At 35.0% G+C, this 17,070-nt stretch overlaps 1 protein-coding gene across 2 annotated transcripts in view; it reads right to left on the bottom strand.

The window, feature by feature from the left end:
• LOC109537949 (steroid receptor seven-up, isoforms B/C) overlaps positions 1 to 9,455 on the bottom strand; it is a 57,464-nt gene extending 48,009 nt beyond the window's left edge. The window contains exons 1-2 of one of the 2 annotated variants that reach the window (XM_019904944.2): positions 8,835 to 9,455; positions 1,846 to 1,995 (exon numbers count right to left, since the gene is read on the bottom strand). In XM_019904944.2, the coding sequence (XP_019760503.1) occupies positions 1,846 to 1,995; positions 8,835 to 9,129 (445 nt within the window). In that variant the 5' untranslated portion in view covers positions 9,130 to 9,455. The remainder of the gene's footprint in view (positions 1 to 1,845; positions 1,996 to 8,834) is intronic. The other variant, XM_019904945.2, reaches the window with a different exon arrangement.
• Between the last annotated feature and the right edge of the window lie 7,615 nt (positions 9,456 to 17,070).

A 17,070-nucleotide genomic window follows, 5' to 3' on the forward strand; every position in this document is an offset into this window, starting at 1 on the left:
CCCCCCCCCTGTATCCGCCCTTGCTCCACTTCACTTAAAGCCATTTCTTAACTACTTTGAGAAGGAAGAGGACCGAGAAATGTACGATTGGACCCATCAATAATTAATACCGACTATTTCTTTCAAATTTCTGTAGAACTTAGAAGAAATGTCCAGTTAGAGACTGTTCCAAAAATAATAGTACCTACTATTGCTCTTCCGCGCACTATTCCACAGCACACTTTTTTCCAAAAGGTCTCAGCTGAATTTTAGACGAATTTAGACATTACTTCTGCGACTCAATGTATGAATTATATGGTATCTTCAAGCTTAAGTTTGCATAAACGGAAGAGTTGGGGGTTCTAGAAGGCTTTTGAGGAAGCTTAATGGTTGTTTTGGAACTTGAACCAATTTGAGGACTGCGGATGAAAATGGTAAATAAAGCAATTCGACGCAAAACTCTTAAGAATCCCTCTCAGCTGAAAAAAGAAAGCAAAAAGACAAAGTCGTACGGTACGGCTCGCGCTCGTGGTCTTCTCGGACCGTGGTCGGGTCTTTGGAGGCTTTAAGGGTCAGGGTCAGCTAAGGTCATTTCCCACGATCACCGCACTCGGCATGGCAACCTAACTCTTCGGAATTATAATACGTGTGTTTTACAAGTTCCGCACATGGGATATATAACGCCCATTATTTTAATTCCACCTGATGCATGCGAAATCGGATTTTTTACTTGTCTCTGATCTTTAACGCTCTTATGGTAATGAACTAGCAATTTCATAGTTTTTTACTCAATTCAATTTAACTTCAACGTCCGTTGCAGAAGTGCCTTGCGATATATCCTGGATGTTAGTTTTGTAGTGCAGTTTTTCAGCCTTTTGTTGTAACAACAAATTTCTACACTCAGATATTTTTTCAAGAAAAACCCTCTTATGTGAGAGATGGACTTTTGCTGCCATTCCTTGAAGCTGGTAAGTTTTCCGAGTTTTTAAGTCGTCGTTGAAAATAATGTCTTCCTGAAGACGGTCTTTCTTCAGAGGTGGCTTGCTCAAACGCAAGGCAAGGAAGAAATTAATTTCCACGACGACCTAAAACCACGAAAAACTTCTCAGTTTCACATCAACGTGAGTTAAAATCAATAATCCTCAAGCAGAGAAAGTAAATTAATAAAATTATAAAATGAACAGCTTCATATGCATTGTGCTCGCGCCTCCACAGTTATTCCATTAATTTATTATAGTCCTAAATGTTTTACGCATACCTGCGTGTGAGAATTACTATTAGATAATCAGCCATAATGTTCAAAATGAATTTCTGATGATTTTAAATTGCCATATCATTAACTACTTATATCCCGCTGTTATTGATACACAGTGAAAACACCATAAAGATATACACGGAGAAAACCGAATCATCCATCAAGAATCGCTCTTATTTGGGCCACCTTTATTCATTTCACGTTTCCATAACGTCTATCACAATAGTTATTACCATTACATTATTAACTGGGAATTTTTAGTTAGGTATCTACTCCTGGGTTAAACTTCGAAAAAAGAACTTTGCTGTCTTTTAGCACGAAAAAACAGTTTAAATATTTGCAATAACTAATCAAGCCGTCGTTTTTAATGGGGGAATTGACTGAGAACAAGCTGAAGAATTTTGTTGACTATCCACTACACTTGATGGAATCGCAAAGCATTTTCACCCTAAGTCCCTGCAACTGGTTCTAAGGGGTGGAAATAAACGGTTTTATAACAAAGAGCAAAGACATGAAGTACTATTGGGCTCAACAGACAGTTTTCCAATGGCACATAGAGGTAGTTCTAATAACGAACAATCCAATTAGAAACTAAATAAAAAAATATTTACCTTCTCTTCTCATGCCCATTTTTATACATTTTCGCAGCCTGCAATATTGGCACTGGTTCCTATGGTGTTGGTCGATTGGACAGTTCCGACTTCCGCGACACGAATACGTCAAATTCCGTCGAACACTACGTTTGAAAAACGATTTACAACCTGAAACAAATACGGATTTATTATCGATTGTATTAGAACACTTCAGAAACAGTTCAGTTTAAAAAATGGACCATGGATGTTGAACGAATTGCTGAATCATATGGGCAAGGGGGGTTTGATTTCTTTTCGGCCAGAAGCAGCTAATGGCTTTACTGAAAAATTGATATTTTTAGGAAGTTCAATACAATGCACTTTTATGGTATACAATTAGCATAAAACATTCAGCACGTGAAATAGTTCAGCATCGGCTTTTCAGAGGTAAACCTCCCATCCATTAAGATAAAATAAAATCAGCTCATATACAACCGGTTATAATTGTCACTAGGAAGATAGATTACACATTGTCGGATCACGCAAAAAATTGATACACAACCGCTATTGTTCCTGGTTAATAATTCAACGAAGAACACCTGCCTCGATTTTCTTTAATCGGTAAAATATTAACAATAACTTTGAACAGTTGGTCGCTATTAATTTTTCGGTCCTTTTGTCTAGTTGCGTGTAAAAATTTCAAAAAAACAACGGTACCGGACGCATTGACAATACATGTGAATCATTTCCAGATTTATATAATTGTCTGCAAACCGCCCAACCAGAAACACGTTAAAAAATTACGCGGGGATAACAATCACCAATGTTACGGTTTGTAAGCAATGCTTCTTCAGCCTACAGCTGTGGTCACTTTTATGATTTTCCTCTTTGCCTTTCTACTGTCCGTTTGAAAAATGTTTGTTTCCAAACATTTACCCGACAATTACACATTCTTATCGCTCAATTAATCCCATACCTATTTAATTTTCTGAGAATCAGTATGCTTAGAAGATATTTTTTGACCACTGCTTGAAACTGGTGAGTTTTTCGCGCTTTTAGGTTGTAAGTAGTGGGAAAAATGGTTCCAGACGTTTCTCAAACACGAGTGGCTTGCATCTTCAGAGGTGATAAGGCCAAAAAACCGAAAAACTCAGCCTCCTAGCAAGATTTATGAATCGGAAAATTTGAGTTTGTTTTAATACTTTCCATCTGTTGGAGGTTTAATTAAATAAATAGGAAACATCTTAGTAGTCTGTGTTAGTTAGCAAATTGACTTTTAGATCCTTCTAAGAATCCGATCTAAGTCTGCTGAATGCTTATCAAGTTTCCTTAAATTGTTTGTTTTGCTTAAACGCTCCTGCCTCCTTATGACCGAATAATTCCGGAGTAAGTGGTATCTACTATCAAATTCAAATTTACACTAATAACATTCTAATTTATCTTTGTTTTTAAACAAACCGAAATTCAAAATGTTACGTCTAATTTTAATTAGTGTTTGTTACTTTAGAATCGCAATTTCGGATCCTTAGACTGGTTATGATTTGTGCTGCTTATGGTTTAGCAAAAAGTATCTAAGTATGGTGCGTCTTTACCAACGTAATCAGGGTTTTGAGTGTGGAATCTCTGAATAATTGACGAATACTAAACATTTTTTTATTTATAAACCCATAGAGGACTGTTTTTTACGAGCGAACCGTACTATAAGGGGTTGTTTAATGTGGCATTTCTGATCCACCCGGTACAATTCATGATTAACCAATGATATTAATTAACCCTTCCGAATAGATTGCCGAAATGAATCATTGCTTATAACCCATCAAATATTATTAGAACTCATTAGTTGCCATAGCGCATTTCGTACAGTAAACCGTCAGTGAGGTCGCTTAAAAAGGTAAGCCAAAAAAAGCAAACCCCCTCGTAAAAAGATTAGAGAGACAAACCGCGACTTGAGAAAAGAATTATTATTCTCCAGCCTATCATGCATGTCTCATCTTTATAGGTTTATTGCCCAAAATGTTTTTATAAAGGAGCATTTTTCTTTTCAACCCCCATGGGTGTATTTAACACTTCGACTTCGGGGGATTTTTTCTGTTCTGTAGGACTTTGCGGATGTTAACTTACTCTACGTGGATCGAATCGAGTTCAAAAAATCATCGAGGATATTTAGGTCTTAGTTAACACAGAAATTAGGTTTATGAGCTATGATTTAGGACAAACAAATTCCTCAAATAGTCATATACTAATCGTTTAATTATCGTTACGTGATTAAAGAGAAAGTGCTGTGGATTTTGCAGCAAATGGTGCGTCATTGTCCTGAGAAAAATATTTTTCGTATATCAGTTGACATAAAAAAACATTTTATTCGAGTCATCAACCTCTCTTGGTATGGAAGTAAATGAAATAACGCTTCATTTCAATAACTTTCTTTTCTGTTTGTCCGCAAAACAGTAACGACATGCCAAATACCATTAATATTCATCCCACTCATTCGTCAATATTTTTAAATCGCGGTCTAATTATGAAGCGCTTTTACAGTAAAAAACGGTTGTCACTATATCAAATTGTCATTTTCTGGTCAAAGGTCTGCAGTATTTTTACCAGTTAATTTTTGTGTCTACGTGATATATTACAGCGTCGAATCATTGGCGCTTTTGCTTTATGAACGGTATGCACATTTATCTAGGCTAATAGACAATTGGACTAATCACTACAAATTATACTGAAACTAAATTAATTAAACCGGTCAATTAAAGGGTGTAAATTTGTATGACTTTTTTCAGGACGTCTTCTATGTTGATCAGATTATCGTAATTCTAATAAATCGTTTTGATCCAACACATTCGTAATTTTACACCTCAAGAAATCGTACAATAGTAAGAAACCTTTCGAACTAGCATTAGTAACAGATTTAAAGTCTGAAGGAATTCATGTCAAACGTATAGTTTTCCTAAGGCTTCTCCAATAGAAATGTGTCCATTTAATCTCAAAATTGCCCTTTCACCTACAAATGTCCAGCACTTTTCAACGAAAACGCTGTTTCCTCAATTAACCACATAGATTGATTGTTGCAAGACAGATGGTTGAACGGAAAAAATCAGCTACAGAACGATTTTTTACGGTCTGCTTGGAATACACTAAATACACGGTAGAAAAAGTTTGCAAGGTCCGAACCTACAGACAAAAGAAAGGGATAGCACTCAACCTTGACTAATTCATAACCCCTTACGAAATCAAAATAAAACTGCTGGCGTGCTTACCACACGGAACGACTTAATAATTATTATTTAAAAAAATGCCTTTTGATCATTTTATAAAGTGAGCTAAAAATTCGTGGAAAAAAATCGGTTAGTGGGTATTTAGGACAAGTTAGAGCTGTTGTTGAATTCAATCGAATCGTCTTTTAAAGTGTTATTGAATGAATTAAAACACTAATAATAAAGCGCCTAGTGTTATTAAATCAAGATTCTGAATCAAATCAGAGAGTGGGGCAGAAAGACCGATTGGGTCGATAGCCTTTTTCTGTAGGAAATAAAGATTATTTATATATATATATATATCAGAGAGTGAAAAGCGCAAACTAAAAATTATGAATATTCGTTCTGCATCAAAAAGAACAAAGAAATTTAGAAGCGCAGATGTGCTATGATATGCCACTTGAAACATCAGTTAATTCAAGGTGAAGAACAAGAGATCTAAACGATAAGAAACAAAATAAAAAAACACGAAAAATTAAGATGAGAAGAACGTGGAAGATGTTAACGAGTGGAGGTTGCGAACGAATTGCGAATTGAACTCACGCATAAACGGCATGGATCAAGAAGGAATAGTGAACATTGTACGTGATAAATGGCCCGCAGGAAAATCACGGAACAGATGAAGCGCTCACTTTGTCTACATGAAAGAAACGAGAAGAATATGACTAATTGCACTAGCTAAAAAAAGCTAGTCCTTCACGGCTATTGCTTAAAACTGGCGAATGTTTCGGCTTTTTAGACGTTTCGCAAAGACGAGTGGCCTGCATCTTCAGAAGTAGTTGTTGCGTCGAGTTAACCACGTCTGAAGTTGCACACGACTTTTTCTTGATTTATTCCATTCCGTATATGCGTGAGTTGAATTCGCATCTTTCACTAATTTTTCATGGTTTTTCATTGTTTCATTTCCTATCGCTAAGACCTTTCAGTGTCTGTTGTACTTCAGCTTCAGCTAACCGATGCTTCAACTGCCATTTGGTCATGCCAAAAGTCCGGTTTTGAATTTCTTTGACCTTTTTGATGCTTAATGAATGTTCGTATTTTTTTGTTTGCGCTTTCACTGTCTACCTTCATTTAAAATGTTTATTAAATTAAATTAAATTAGCTGTTTAATTTATTGAATCAAAAAAATTAAAATCCCTAAAAGTTCTCAAGTAATAGCCGTTTCGCAAGCATGAATGACTTACATCCTCAGAGGTGTTTCACTAGCAAGTTTAAACGGTAAAATATTCGCAGTGTTTTAGACATCACCACGATTTTAAAACAATGTTTTGATATATTCCGCCTTCAATAATGTTTAATATTTGCATATGACTGATAGTTGATTTTAGCAAGAAGAATAAATCAACTATTTTCGTGTTTTAGCCTCTAATGGAAAGTCATTTGAATAATAAAGCTAATAGAATTAATGATCGTAAATAGTGAGATTATACGAAATAAGTGGTACATCCTATAGGTGTATGTAAACGTTCGTGTTCAGCGAGATGGAGACTATGATAATGCAAGAAAATTATAATTTGTTCTAACATCGAGTCTTGCCTTAAACCGCGTCCCATATTGCTCTAATAGGATATGATTTCCAAGTATAAATTTCTTTAATGCTCTAAGAACCTAATTAAGTTGATAAAAATGCTAAATTACACAGCAATCTCGCTGTATGTATCTCCGAGCAAGCACTACTCCTCACTCCTATAATCGAATGGATTTATAATTATATACATTATTTAAATCGGGTAAAAATATGTTTTCAATGCATGTTGGAGCGATTTACGCCTTACTTGAAGGATTTCTTCCCGACGTTATACTGCCAAAACAGGCAAACGTTAATTATCGGTATTTTAGCAATAGTGACCAATCTCCAAGCAATTTGTTGTCTTATTAGGCACCATCACATCAAACTATTTTGTCAGGAGTAGGTAATGATCATTTTAATGTAAGGCGATTTGTCATTTTACCATTTGACCTAGAAACTGCCTATGCAAATTGATGGATCTCCATGATGAGCGACATACTAAACCGACATACTTCCATAAGAAGCTAATTAATAAAAACCATTTTCGAAAGTTCCTCAATTACCAACGCGGTTAAAGAGAAGTGAATGAGAATGAACATGTACATTGTGAACTAATTCGGAATCATTATTTATTTATTACTGCAGGGAATGGTTGCTTTTTAATAACAATTTCGATTATTTTTAAATTATCCACCCAATAGAGCTGAGTTCTTCTCTTTTCACTTGTTGCAGATTTGCTTCCAGAATTACTCCGTTTTGTTACAATTTTCCTCAGGGATTTACTTGTTTTTTCTTGCCTGTTCTTTTGTGCAGAAACACACGTTTCCAGTTTCAAGCTTTCATAAAAATTTAGAAAAAACTTATATGTTGAAAAAGACATGTCAGCTGCGCGCTCTCGTTGCCCAAACAAACTCCCAATGTGTAATAGAGTACGTTCAAAGGAAAGCAGAGCAAAATCTCTTTGCTACTTCATACCATCTCTAGCCGAAAATTGGAGAAAGGCAAAACATGAGAATAATCAGTCGATAAATAAAAATATTTATTTATCTCTTTGTTTCCATATCAATAAATAAAAGCCACGGAAAACTAATTATTTTTTTTAGATAGAGGTTATAAATATTATTTATAATAATAATTTGAATAATTAGTCGGCTCAATTTGCCGATATTTTCAACGGTAAATTTGCGAACGGAAATTTAAAAAATTACCCCGGAAACTTAATTTAATGACCTGGAAGAAGAAACCCGCTGAATTTTGTCATGTTATATTAAGCTTTTTAAATAAAATGATTTTCGATAAAATAAATATGAACTAATCCGGCAGTAAACTACACAAAAACTGAATTTCTGGTTTTCAGTTGCAGACCTATTTTTCTAGAACAAAGTTCCAGTCAAAAATTGCAATTCTTGCGCGGATTTTATCGGATATTTCCCGATTTAATTAAAAATATTACGTAAAAAATTTGGAAATTACCACCGCAACACGGACCATATTTTCTGAGGAAGTTATGAATGAGCGGTTGGTAAAAATACCTAGTCCTATAAGTTGAAAGCTTTCAATTTGGATTCATTGTTGATTTATTAATGCCGGAAATATAGCGTTTTTAACAACGGCGACAATTAAGGCTTTTTTAGATTTCCTCCCGAGATTTTTTCATATCTCGATTTTTAATATGCTCAATGTGCAATAGGGTTTGAATGGCAAACGTAATTTTCGAAGAAATTCTAGGAAACAATTTTTGGTTTTTGCCTTTTGTTTGGCTGGAAATACGAGATTTGAAGATTGAAATTCAGTTTCCTTAATTGAAAAATAAGTCAGTTTTTTTTAAATTATGGGGACTGTTTATTGCATAATTTTGGACACTCTGTAAATGTGGCAGTGTTGATGATTAAAGGTTAAATGGTCGCATTACGTAAACTGGCGCTGAGATTAGCAGCGAAAGGGTCAGAACGTCCCGTGGGTCAAAAATTGTGTGCATAACTCCACATAACCGCTTAGATCGAATTACTTGATCTCTGCCCTAACTGATGACTTTTCTATAGTAATTTGTAACGGACCTACCGCAATTTAACTCTCAATTTCAACAATTGTTGGCTATTTTTAGGTCCCTAGAGGGACTTGGAAAGAATTGATATGGTCGCGTGAGATTGAAAATGGTGATAAGGTGGCGATTACAACTGATAGGGGAGGTGATGAGGTAATAGACTACGCAGTTGATGTGGGAAGATTTAGTTGAGTTAGTGAGGAAGATGATCTTAACGTACCTTCGCACGTAAATTGTCCGTAGTGCTTGCCAGAGCTTTTGTCTCCACACACGACGCACTCAATATTTTGATTTTTGTCAGTGCTACCGGTACTATTTTGCGACGGTGTTTGGCGGCTCAGAAGAGCCAGATCTGAGTTTTGAGCCTCGGAAAGAGGGCCGACAGCTTGAACAGAATTTGATGGCTGGACGGCAGCGACCGGTGGAAGAGGATTCAAGGAATTGAGTCCTCCAGTTGGGAGCACGGGATTCACCAGCGGAGACTCGCGCCACGAGTTGGCCACCAAGGATGCCATGGGCACTAGAGCACCATCACGGGCACCTGGACGCGTCACCACTTAGCCGAATGGGCTTTTCGCACTTTCAAAATTGCTCTCGTGTTCGCGCTCTGCGTTGAGGTGATAGGTCGACCCCGAGACAATCTCTAGCCTCTACTGGTGACCTTTTGCTCGGCCCGACACCAACTTGGCCTGGGCGGGCCTGGGAGGTCCTTAGTTCGAGCCGGGTCACTATAGGCCAAGGGGCGTTACCTCACGCTGGTGGGAGCCCAGGCAACGCGTTCTAGCACGGCGCGATTCCTTTTGCGGATCCAGCTACGGACTGGCTCAACTACTTGTTTCGACTCGAACCATTCAAACCTACAAGACTTTTTCCATTGGGCCTCATTCGCCGAAAATGACAAGCTATGTTGCCAAATTTCCGACAAAGTAGTTAGAATTATCATAAAAGATACAATTTCCTGTCTGAATCGAAAACTGTCTGTCAACTGTCTGAAAGGGGCTCGCTCTTGAGTGGTTACGCTCATATTTAAATAAGACAACCCAAAGGGTGATTATACACCAGGACGGGATGTCCTACAATTCAAAAATTTTGCAAAGCACAGTAGGTGTGCCACAGGGGAGTATGCTCGGACCTATTTTGTTTATAGTCTTTATGAATGACATTAACAGCGAATTGTCTTGCCCCAAATTTTCTGCTAACGGAGTATGCAGACGACACAAACCTGCTAGTAGGAGGAAAAACAATCCCTAAACTCGTGGGAAATGCCACTACTTTGTTTACATCCTAAGAAAGATGGCTTGGAAAAAATATGTTATGCTTAAATAAAGAAAAAAACAAACACATTAATGTTTAGAACCAAATCAAATAAAAACCAGAAACCACTCACCATTGTTGTTGAAGTAGTAGCAGCACACAGTTTTTGGGTATTTACATTGATGAATTTTTAGACTGGTCTTGCCATATTGATTACCTTAGTAAGAAACTAAATAAAATCTGTTTTTGTATCCGAAATGTTTCAAGATACCTGAATGAAACGGCACGCAAGGCAGGGAATAATTTTTTGGGCGAGTAGCTGGAGGACTCGAAATATATTTAGAGTACGAAAACGTATACTAAGGACTATCTACGGAATGTCTCTTTTGCAGTCTTTTCAAGGGGTTTTTAAATCAAAGGGTGTTTCTACCGTATACGGTCTGTACATTTTTGAGGCAATATTATATGTTTTTAAGAGTATACGTTTAAACGATAACAACGTTAACCAGAATCATAGCACCCGCACGGAAAACATTTTGTATCCAACACACAGACTAACACTGTCTGAAAAGAGTCCGTACTATATGGGTATAAAATTCTTCAATAAACTAGAAAACAACATTAAAAAAGTAAGAATTGAAAAATTGTAAGGGATAATCTCATTTACCCATAAGAACAAAAATACTCAAACATATGTAAAACATAACCACAACACAAGACAAATATCTAACAACTTTCTTGCTCTACCTGATCAAAATAATCGAACAATTCATCTTAAATTTCTTCATTATGTAGCCCCAAAATTGTATAATTTATTGCCAAGTATAATAAAATCAAATAACTTCAATTTCTTAATAAAAAATCCAGAGAATATATTACTATACACAGGAACACATTTGTTCCGATAGTTTGTCAAAAATTGAGTTCTCGGGAAAATGTTTTAAGTTGCTAGTTTTAGGTAAGAATATACATGTATGGTATGCTATGTGGATTACTGTTAAACCAGGACAGAAAATAAAAATATGATTACTGATATATAAAAAAAAATTGTAACCTGAAGAGTACATACAGGTACAAGGTATCTAGGTACTCAACAAATATTTTTTACATTATATGAATTGTAAATTCACAAAAAATTTTCTGTTTACATATATATTTTTAATAAATTTTGAATTTGACAAATTAAAACAGATGTTAATTGAGTTAGAGCCTTATAGTATTAGAGACTATTTAAATATGTAACAACAGTGCCTTTTAGTATAATATGTCCTTTGTCAAGTGTTTTTTAACGCCATTTCATTTTGTATTCTTTATACATGTGCATGTATCAATCGAGTGTAACTTAAAATAAAGAAATAATTAAAAAAAAAAATTCCAGGTGAATTAGGGACCTGAGCTTTTAGGGCACGAGCCTTAAGTTTCTCTTCCCTGTTTCTCGGATTTTTACCTCTCTGTGCGAGTTTGGTTTCTATTTTGTTATTGAATTTTTATTAGTTTCTGTTTGTCTAGACGAGCATGGCCGGAATTTGCCAATGTAAAAGTGAAGACATTAAGAGTGTAGGGTGCAGGAATTGAACTGCACTGAGACTTGCTTAGTTGGAAATTGAAATTGCTTAGGTATTACAAGTTGGGTTTTAGAGAACCAAAATTGAGAACTAGAAAAAAGAAAATAAAAAGTACTTAAGTATTTATATTATTAAGTTTAATTAAATGTTATTAAGAATTATTTTAGTTCTCAAATATGCTATTCTGTCAACAATATTTCGTTCCTCGGTATTTCTTAAACAGAAAATATGTACTAGTCGATATCTCTGACGTTTTTCGAGATATTTCACAGTGAAACATTTTTTGTACTAACTCAAATTGGATCCCCAATATTGTCGTAAATTAACATTCTTAAAGCGGGACTTGAAAATATGTTTTACTGTCAGTTAAATATTAGAACAATTATTTTTACTTCTGTTAGATTAAACCATTTTTTGAAGTAGGTACCAACCATTTTCGATGGGATTATCTGGTCTAATTTCAGCAATGTAGCGTCGAAAATTCAATTTTAACGCGTCAGTTGCTCAAGGTTTCTTCTCATAGACCAACGACTTCAAATGTTCCATAAAAAAATCTAGTGCGGTCAAATTACTTATTGAAGGCAAATTAACAATTTTATTTCTGGAGATTATTGCTGTGATTGCGACATTAGCAAAATGTAGTGTGGCCGCATGCTGGTGAAACCACAAATTTTCTAAATCATTTTCTTTCAATTGTGGCCATAAAAATTCTGTTAATAACGATTAAAAGCACTCCGCAACAGCAAATTTTTCCGGATGCAACAAAATTCTCATGTGGATGCTTTCGACAAAAACAACAGTTTTGTTCTTTCATAAAAGCATCTAACCAAACATGTAGTTTATCCGAAAATGCGTTTTTTTGTAAAAACAGGGTCGTTTTTACGTTGCTCTATAGATCTTCAGCGCATAATACGACAAGTTGTGGTGTGTGAATGATGAAAAATTTGCAACTTCAACATCAATTTATCAACGATTCGACCAATAGCATGCACAAAAGAACCATTATGAGTTTGAATAAGAAAACGAGTATGTTAAGCGTGTTTCCTCATGATGAAATGGCATAATTGGGTTTGTTTGCGTCAGTTCAAGTTTGTTTAACTGTTTTTTTGTTAATTTGGGATTGTTTCGTATGAAATGAAAGAATTTCCTATTTAATCACACTCAGTTTTCATTAGCTGCAATTAAATTGATTCAACAATTTCAAAACTAGCAGTTTGTAAGAAAAAGACGGACCTTAAACTAAAACGAACCTGTGCCGAACCATTAAAATTGATTTCGATTTAATACCGTAAGTGAAGCAATTTGATTGAGAAATAAAAAGATTTTAAAATTCACCAATAAAGTGTAATCACGCCAAAAATATATCAAAAAGGAAATTGAGAAACTTTTAAAATAGTTCATTACATAATACGTCAATAATAACGGTAAACCTTTAAAATGTATTCTTGCGATCGTAAACACCTAATTTAAAAAATACGTAAATTTCAATGCATAGAAATACCGAAATTCATTTTAAATATTAAACGAAATTTGTGTTATTATATTTACAGATAAAAACAAATTATTATTATACTGTCTTTCATTCCACTTTCATAAAAATATTAGGTTTTTCTAAAAAACTTAAGGAATTTTTTTCCCTAGAGAAAAGAGTATAAATTTTGCAAGCCCAAGCCTTATGCCTAGTTGATATTTTCCAAACTGTCGAAATTGAGGAAAGATCCAGAAGTGCAGAGTTATTTTTTTGCAAACTGCTGAGTGAAAGCTTTCAATCAATTACTGGGAAATTTTGGTGTGATCAATTGTCTCCAACTTTCTGTTCAATAATTTGGGTAAAGTAAAAGGAAAATGATCGAAATCCGGTCCTGTTGAGCTTACGGACTCAGACCCCTAAACAGACAAATCGAGTGTGAAGAACTGCTAACCGTACTGGCTGATTCGTCGACACGTGCTTAGAGGCTCATTGCTATGCTCTCGTCGAAACGTCAACATCAGTCCTCGTAGTTTTTCGATTTCGGAATTGCTTCGTTTCTTGGTTGCAGCCTCAGAATACTTGATCTTGAGTGTATTTTTATGCAGCTGAATGGATTTGGTGCTTGAGTGACAGTTTTCCGCTTCATATTCACATTGGTTATCACTTTGCGGTTTTTCGCTCATTTTTTCACCTTCCTGGATGCGTTTAGTGATCAGGTGCGGTACTTAGTGGGTGTGGTAGAATTTTCGATTTATGTAAATCATTGTCAGTGTACTAAATCCGAAAATCTGCTTACTTTCGCTGTATGTAACACTGAAAACTACCAGTAGACTACTGTTGTTTAAGTTTGTCATGTTTCATCGTTTATGAATGCAAAAATTCAGCAACTAATTTTATTGATTAAAGAGCCATATAAATCTTAGAAGAAGAAGATCTATTTTGTGAAATATCATTAAAAGTTGCACCCAGAAAACCACAACAATTTATCTAGCTATAGAAAAGTATAGAAATGGTAAAAAATATGATTTCAATTCAGCAAAGGCTCAAACTCCGAATTTACATTGAACATAAGAAAACAGTAGGCCCAGTAGTTTGCCCCTGGTAATACACATACTCATATTACATTTCAACTGATTATTTGAATAAATAAAGGCTATTTTCTACTTTAGGGTCAATTCCTTGACCTCCACTCATGACGGCACCAAATCCATACGTCGCTTAGAATAAGCGAAAACAAACGTTTCAAAACATCTGCCCGGCGAAAACAAAGTGTTCAGGACAGGTTAAAGAACCACCACACATAAACACCAAAAGGGTGTCAGGTTTTCGCTTTACGACCCCTAGAATGTACAAGCCTGTTTCCAGATAAGATACTTGGCTACCTATAACGGATTTATTTTTTTGGCTTGTGGGTCATTAACATAGGTAGTAGTAGGTATTGAAATTCTGTATTGATTTATTGCTAGAAATGGATTAGGGTCTATTTTGAAACTTATCTAAAGATTATCAACGCTCCCAATTTTTGAGAAATTTCAGAGTTCAACGGAATTGTTGTAGATGTTAATTTTTTCATTGTTCCTTTGACAATTTTCAGCTTTTTTTGCGATACCGAAGTTCTTTCAGAGTGTTTCAAAAGTGAGTAATTATGACACGCATTTATTAAACACGTAGCTCCACTTGAGTTCAAAAATTGGCAACTAAATAATTTAAAAGTTTAAAATTAAAGAATCAATTTCCGCAAAAAAAAATTAGTTTCAATTTTCAAATAGCTCATTTAGAGTGTTTCAAAAGCGAGTAATTGTGACACGCCTTTATTAAGCAGGTAGCTCCACTTGAGTTGCCCCCCCAATGGACCTGCTAACAGCATCCCATTCTTTGAAGGTAGGAAAGGGATGCTGTAAAAATAAAAAGGTACGACCTAACCTGTTAGGTCAAATGTTAAAAGGTGGAGTTGGATATTATTACGTTGGGTTTGTTGGAATAATTTGCTCACTCCAGAATCAAAAGGGGCAGAAATTGACTAATTAACCTCGATTTAACTGGGATTATTTGTTGGGGCAGCTACTTTTTATGCAGGTTTCTTAGTGATGAGCAAAAGTTGCAAAAAAGGCAAAATGAAAACTAAGCAAAATACTTTTTTAATAATTGAGTTTTTCCCGAAATTTGCCTAGTGTGCGTGGTGGTCAAAATGTTATACGCCCAATGAAAACGTAAAACTATCTTCATCTTAAATCAAGTTTGTTCTACTTTTGTTAGAATACGTAAATTATACTACATGAAAAAATATTCGAGTTGAGTGCGGACAGTCTGCTGGAAGCTTATGAGGCAATGAAAATGTCTGGGTCAATAATTTTGAATTAAAAATATTTAAATTTGTTGCATTTTCGAAAACTTCGGAGTTCACCATTAATAAGGGAATCATACGGAAATCAAATGACAAACAGACTGATTGTTCTATTGTTATGTATTGGTATATATAATATTTTAATTGCATTATTATTATTATTTAATTTTGCGCCTACTTGTTGTAAAGACTTGCTGCAAAACCATGCAAATATTGGTCTTGCTTGCTCATAACTAGGGTTTATGTCTGAAAACAATAATCAGCTGGGTGTTTCAGATTTGTTTAAGATCATTTTCGAAAAAGTTTTAATTCTTTTTTCAATAAAAACCAACCTAAATGAAGATGATAAGCGCTACAGAAATTTAAGCAATTATTTTTTGCAATTAAAGTGGGATTTCATTGTTTATCATTGTCAATCACTCAGTGTCCTGTAACCATTTATGCGTAGTGATTTGAAAGGGCAAACAAAAAAGATAATTATCTGAAAGTTTCAAATCTCACCCCATACAATGGCAAAACCGGGTGCGGGACAACAGTCATTAAATGCACATGATAGGTCAAGATAGGTATGTATGTGCCCGTTAGTACCGGTATGCAAAGGGCGAAAATCCCTTTCCCACGGTCATGCGGCCGAATGTATCATGTGTCTGTCCAGTGTGTCCTGCCAAATTTCTCAATACGCACCGTAGATTTATGTATATTCACGATCCATATGCAAAGCCTGAATTATTGCTCGATGAAGGCAAAGGTGACCTTCCGTTCTCAATTAGTCTCGACTAAAATTTTAACCTGAGGTGTATCGGTTACTTTTCAATGTAACGGTCGATCATCCAAAGCTTATCCGTGAAATCTGATATTTATTTTTGTGGTTTTCAATAACTAATCCGCTGTATTAAGACCTTTTTAGATTAAAACGACCGTAAAACGACTCGATAAAAAGCTGCCCTAGACTAGATAACGAATTAAAAATGGTCCAAATGGAATTATAAGAAAAAAATTGTCTGGTGCCTTATCTTCACTTAATTAACATTGATACTGGAATTTTAATCTAAAATTAACCCATTAATTATGAACACAATATCTCAAGAGATACTAGAATGTAATAAAATATCGTATCAAAAGCCGCTATCAAATATAAACTAAAACGTTTCTTTGGAATTTTTGGTTTTCCATCCTGTGGGAATTGTTTGATCGGGATATGGAGACACAAACTGGCCCTAACGGCGGCATCAAATGTGCGCAATTTTTTTATGTATAATTATAAATCAACAAATAAATATATAAAAATAGAAATTGTGCAGTCGGACAGCATTTGACTTTTCAATATCAGAAACATTTGTAACAGCGCCTTAATGTTGTATACTTATTTGAACTTGACTGGTGTCTATGATCTAAGTACGTGAAGAAATCGTTCATATTTTCAAAATTTCAAACATTTAGAAGCTAAAGTTCGATTTGGTGTTCTGTAAAAAAATTGTATTTATACATTTCTGACATTTTTTTAAATGTATTATGATCAGCTACAGATCTTTTAAAGAATATTGTGAATTCTGTATAATTTATGTTATTTCCATTAGGCTATTTCCTCAACGAAACGTCCTTGTTCCACCATATTTCGTAACAATCGTATTATGTAGTTTATTTAAGTCAATAAAACATATTAGCTGTTGACCAGGTTGACCTTTAATCTGCTGATGCAAATTTCTAAAAAGATTGCAATTATTTTCTTCAGTTTCAACCTTTGTCCTGCTTATCGGGATTTTGTTTTATTGAGAAGAGAGTCGATAGACTATTAGTTATTGACTAAAGCGAATTCAATTAA

The sequence above is a fragment of the Dendroctonus ponderosae genome, unplaced genomic scaffold (assembly GCF_020466585.1).
Source record: "Dendroctonus ponderosae isolate FM_Combo_2020 unplaced genomic scaffold, Dpon_F_20191213v2 Dpon_F_20191213_1, whole genome shotgun sequence".
NCBI lineage: Eukaryota > Metazoa > Arthropoda > Insecta > Coleoptera > Curculionidae > Dendroctonus > Dendroctonus ponderosae.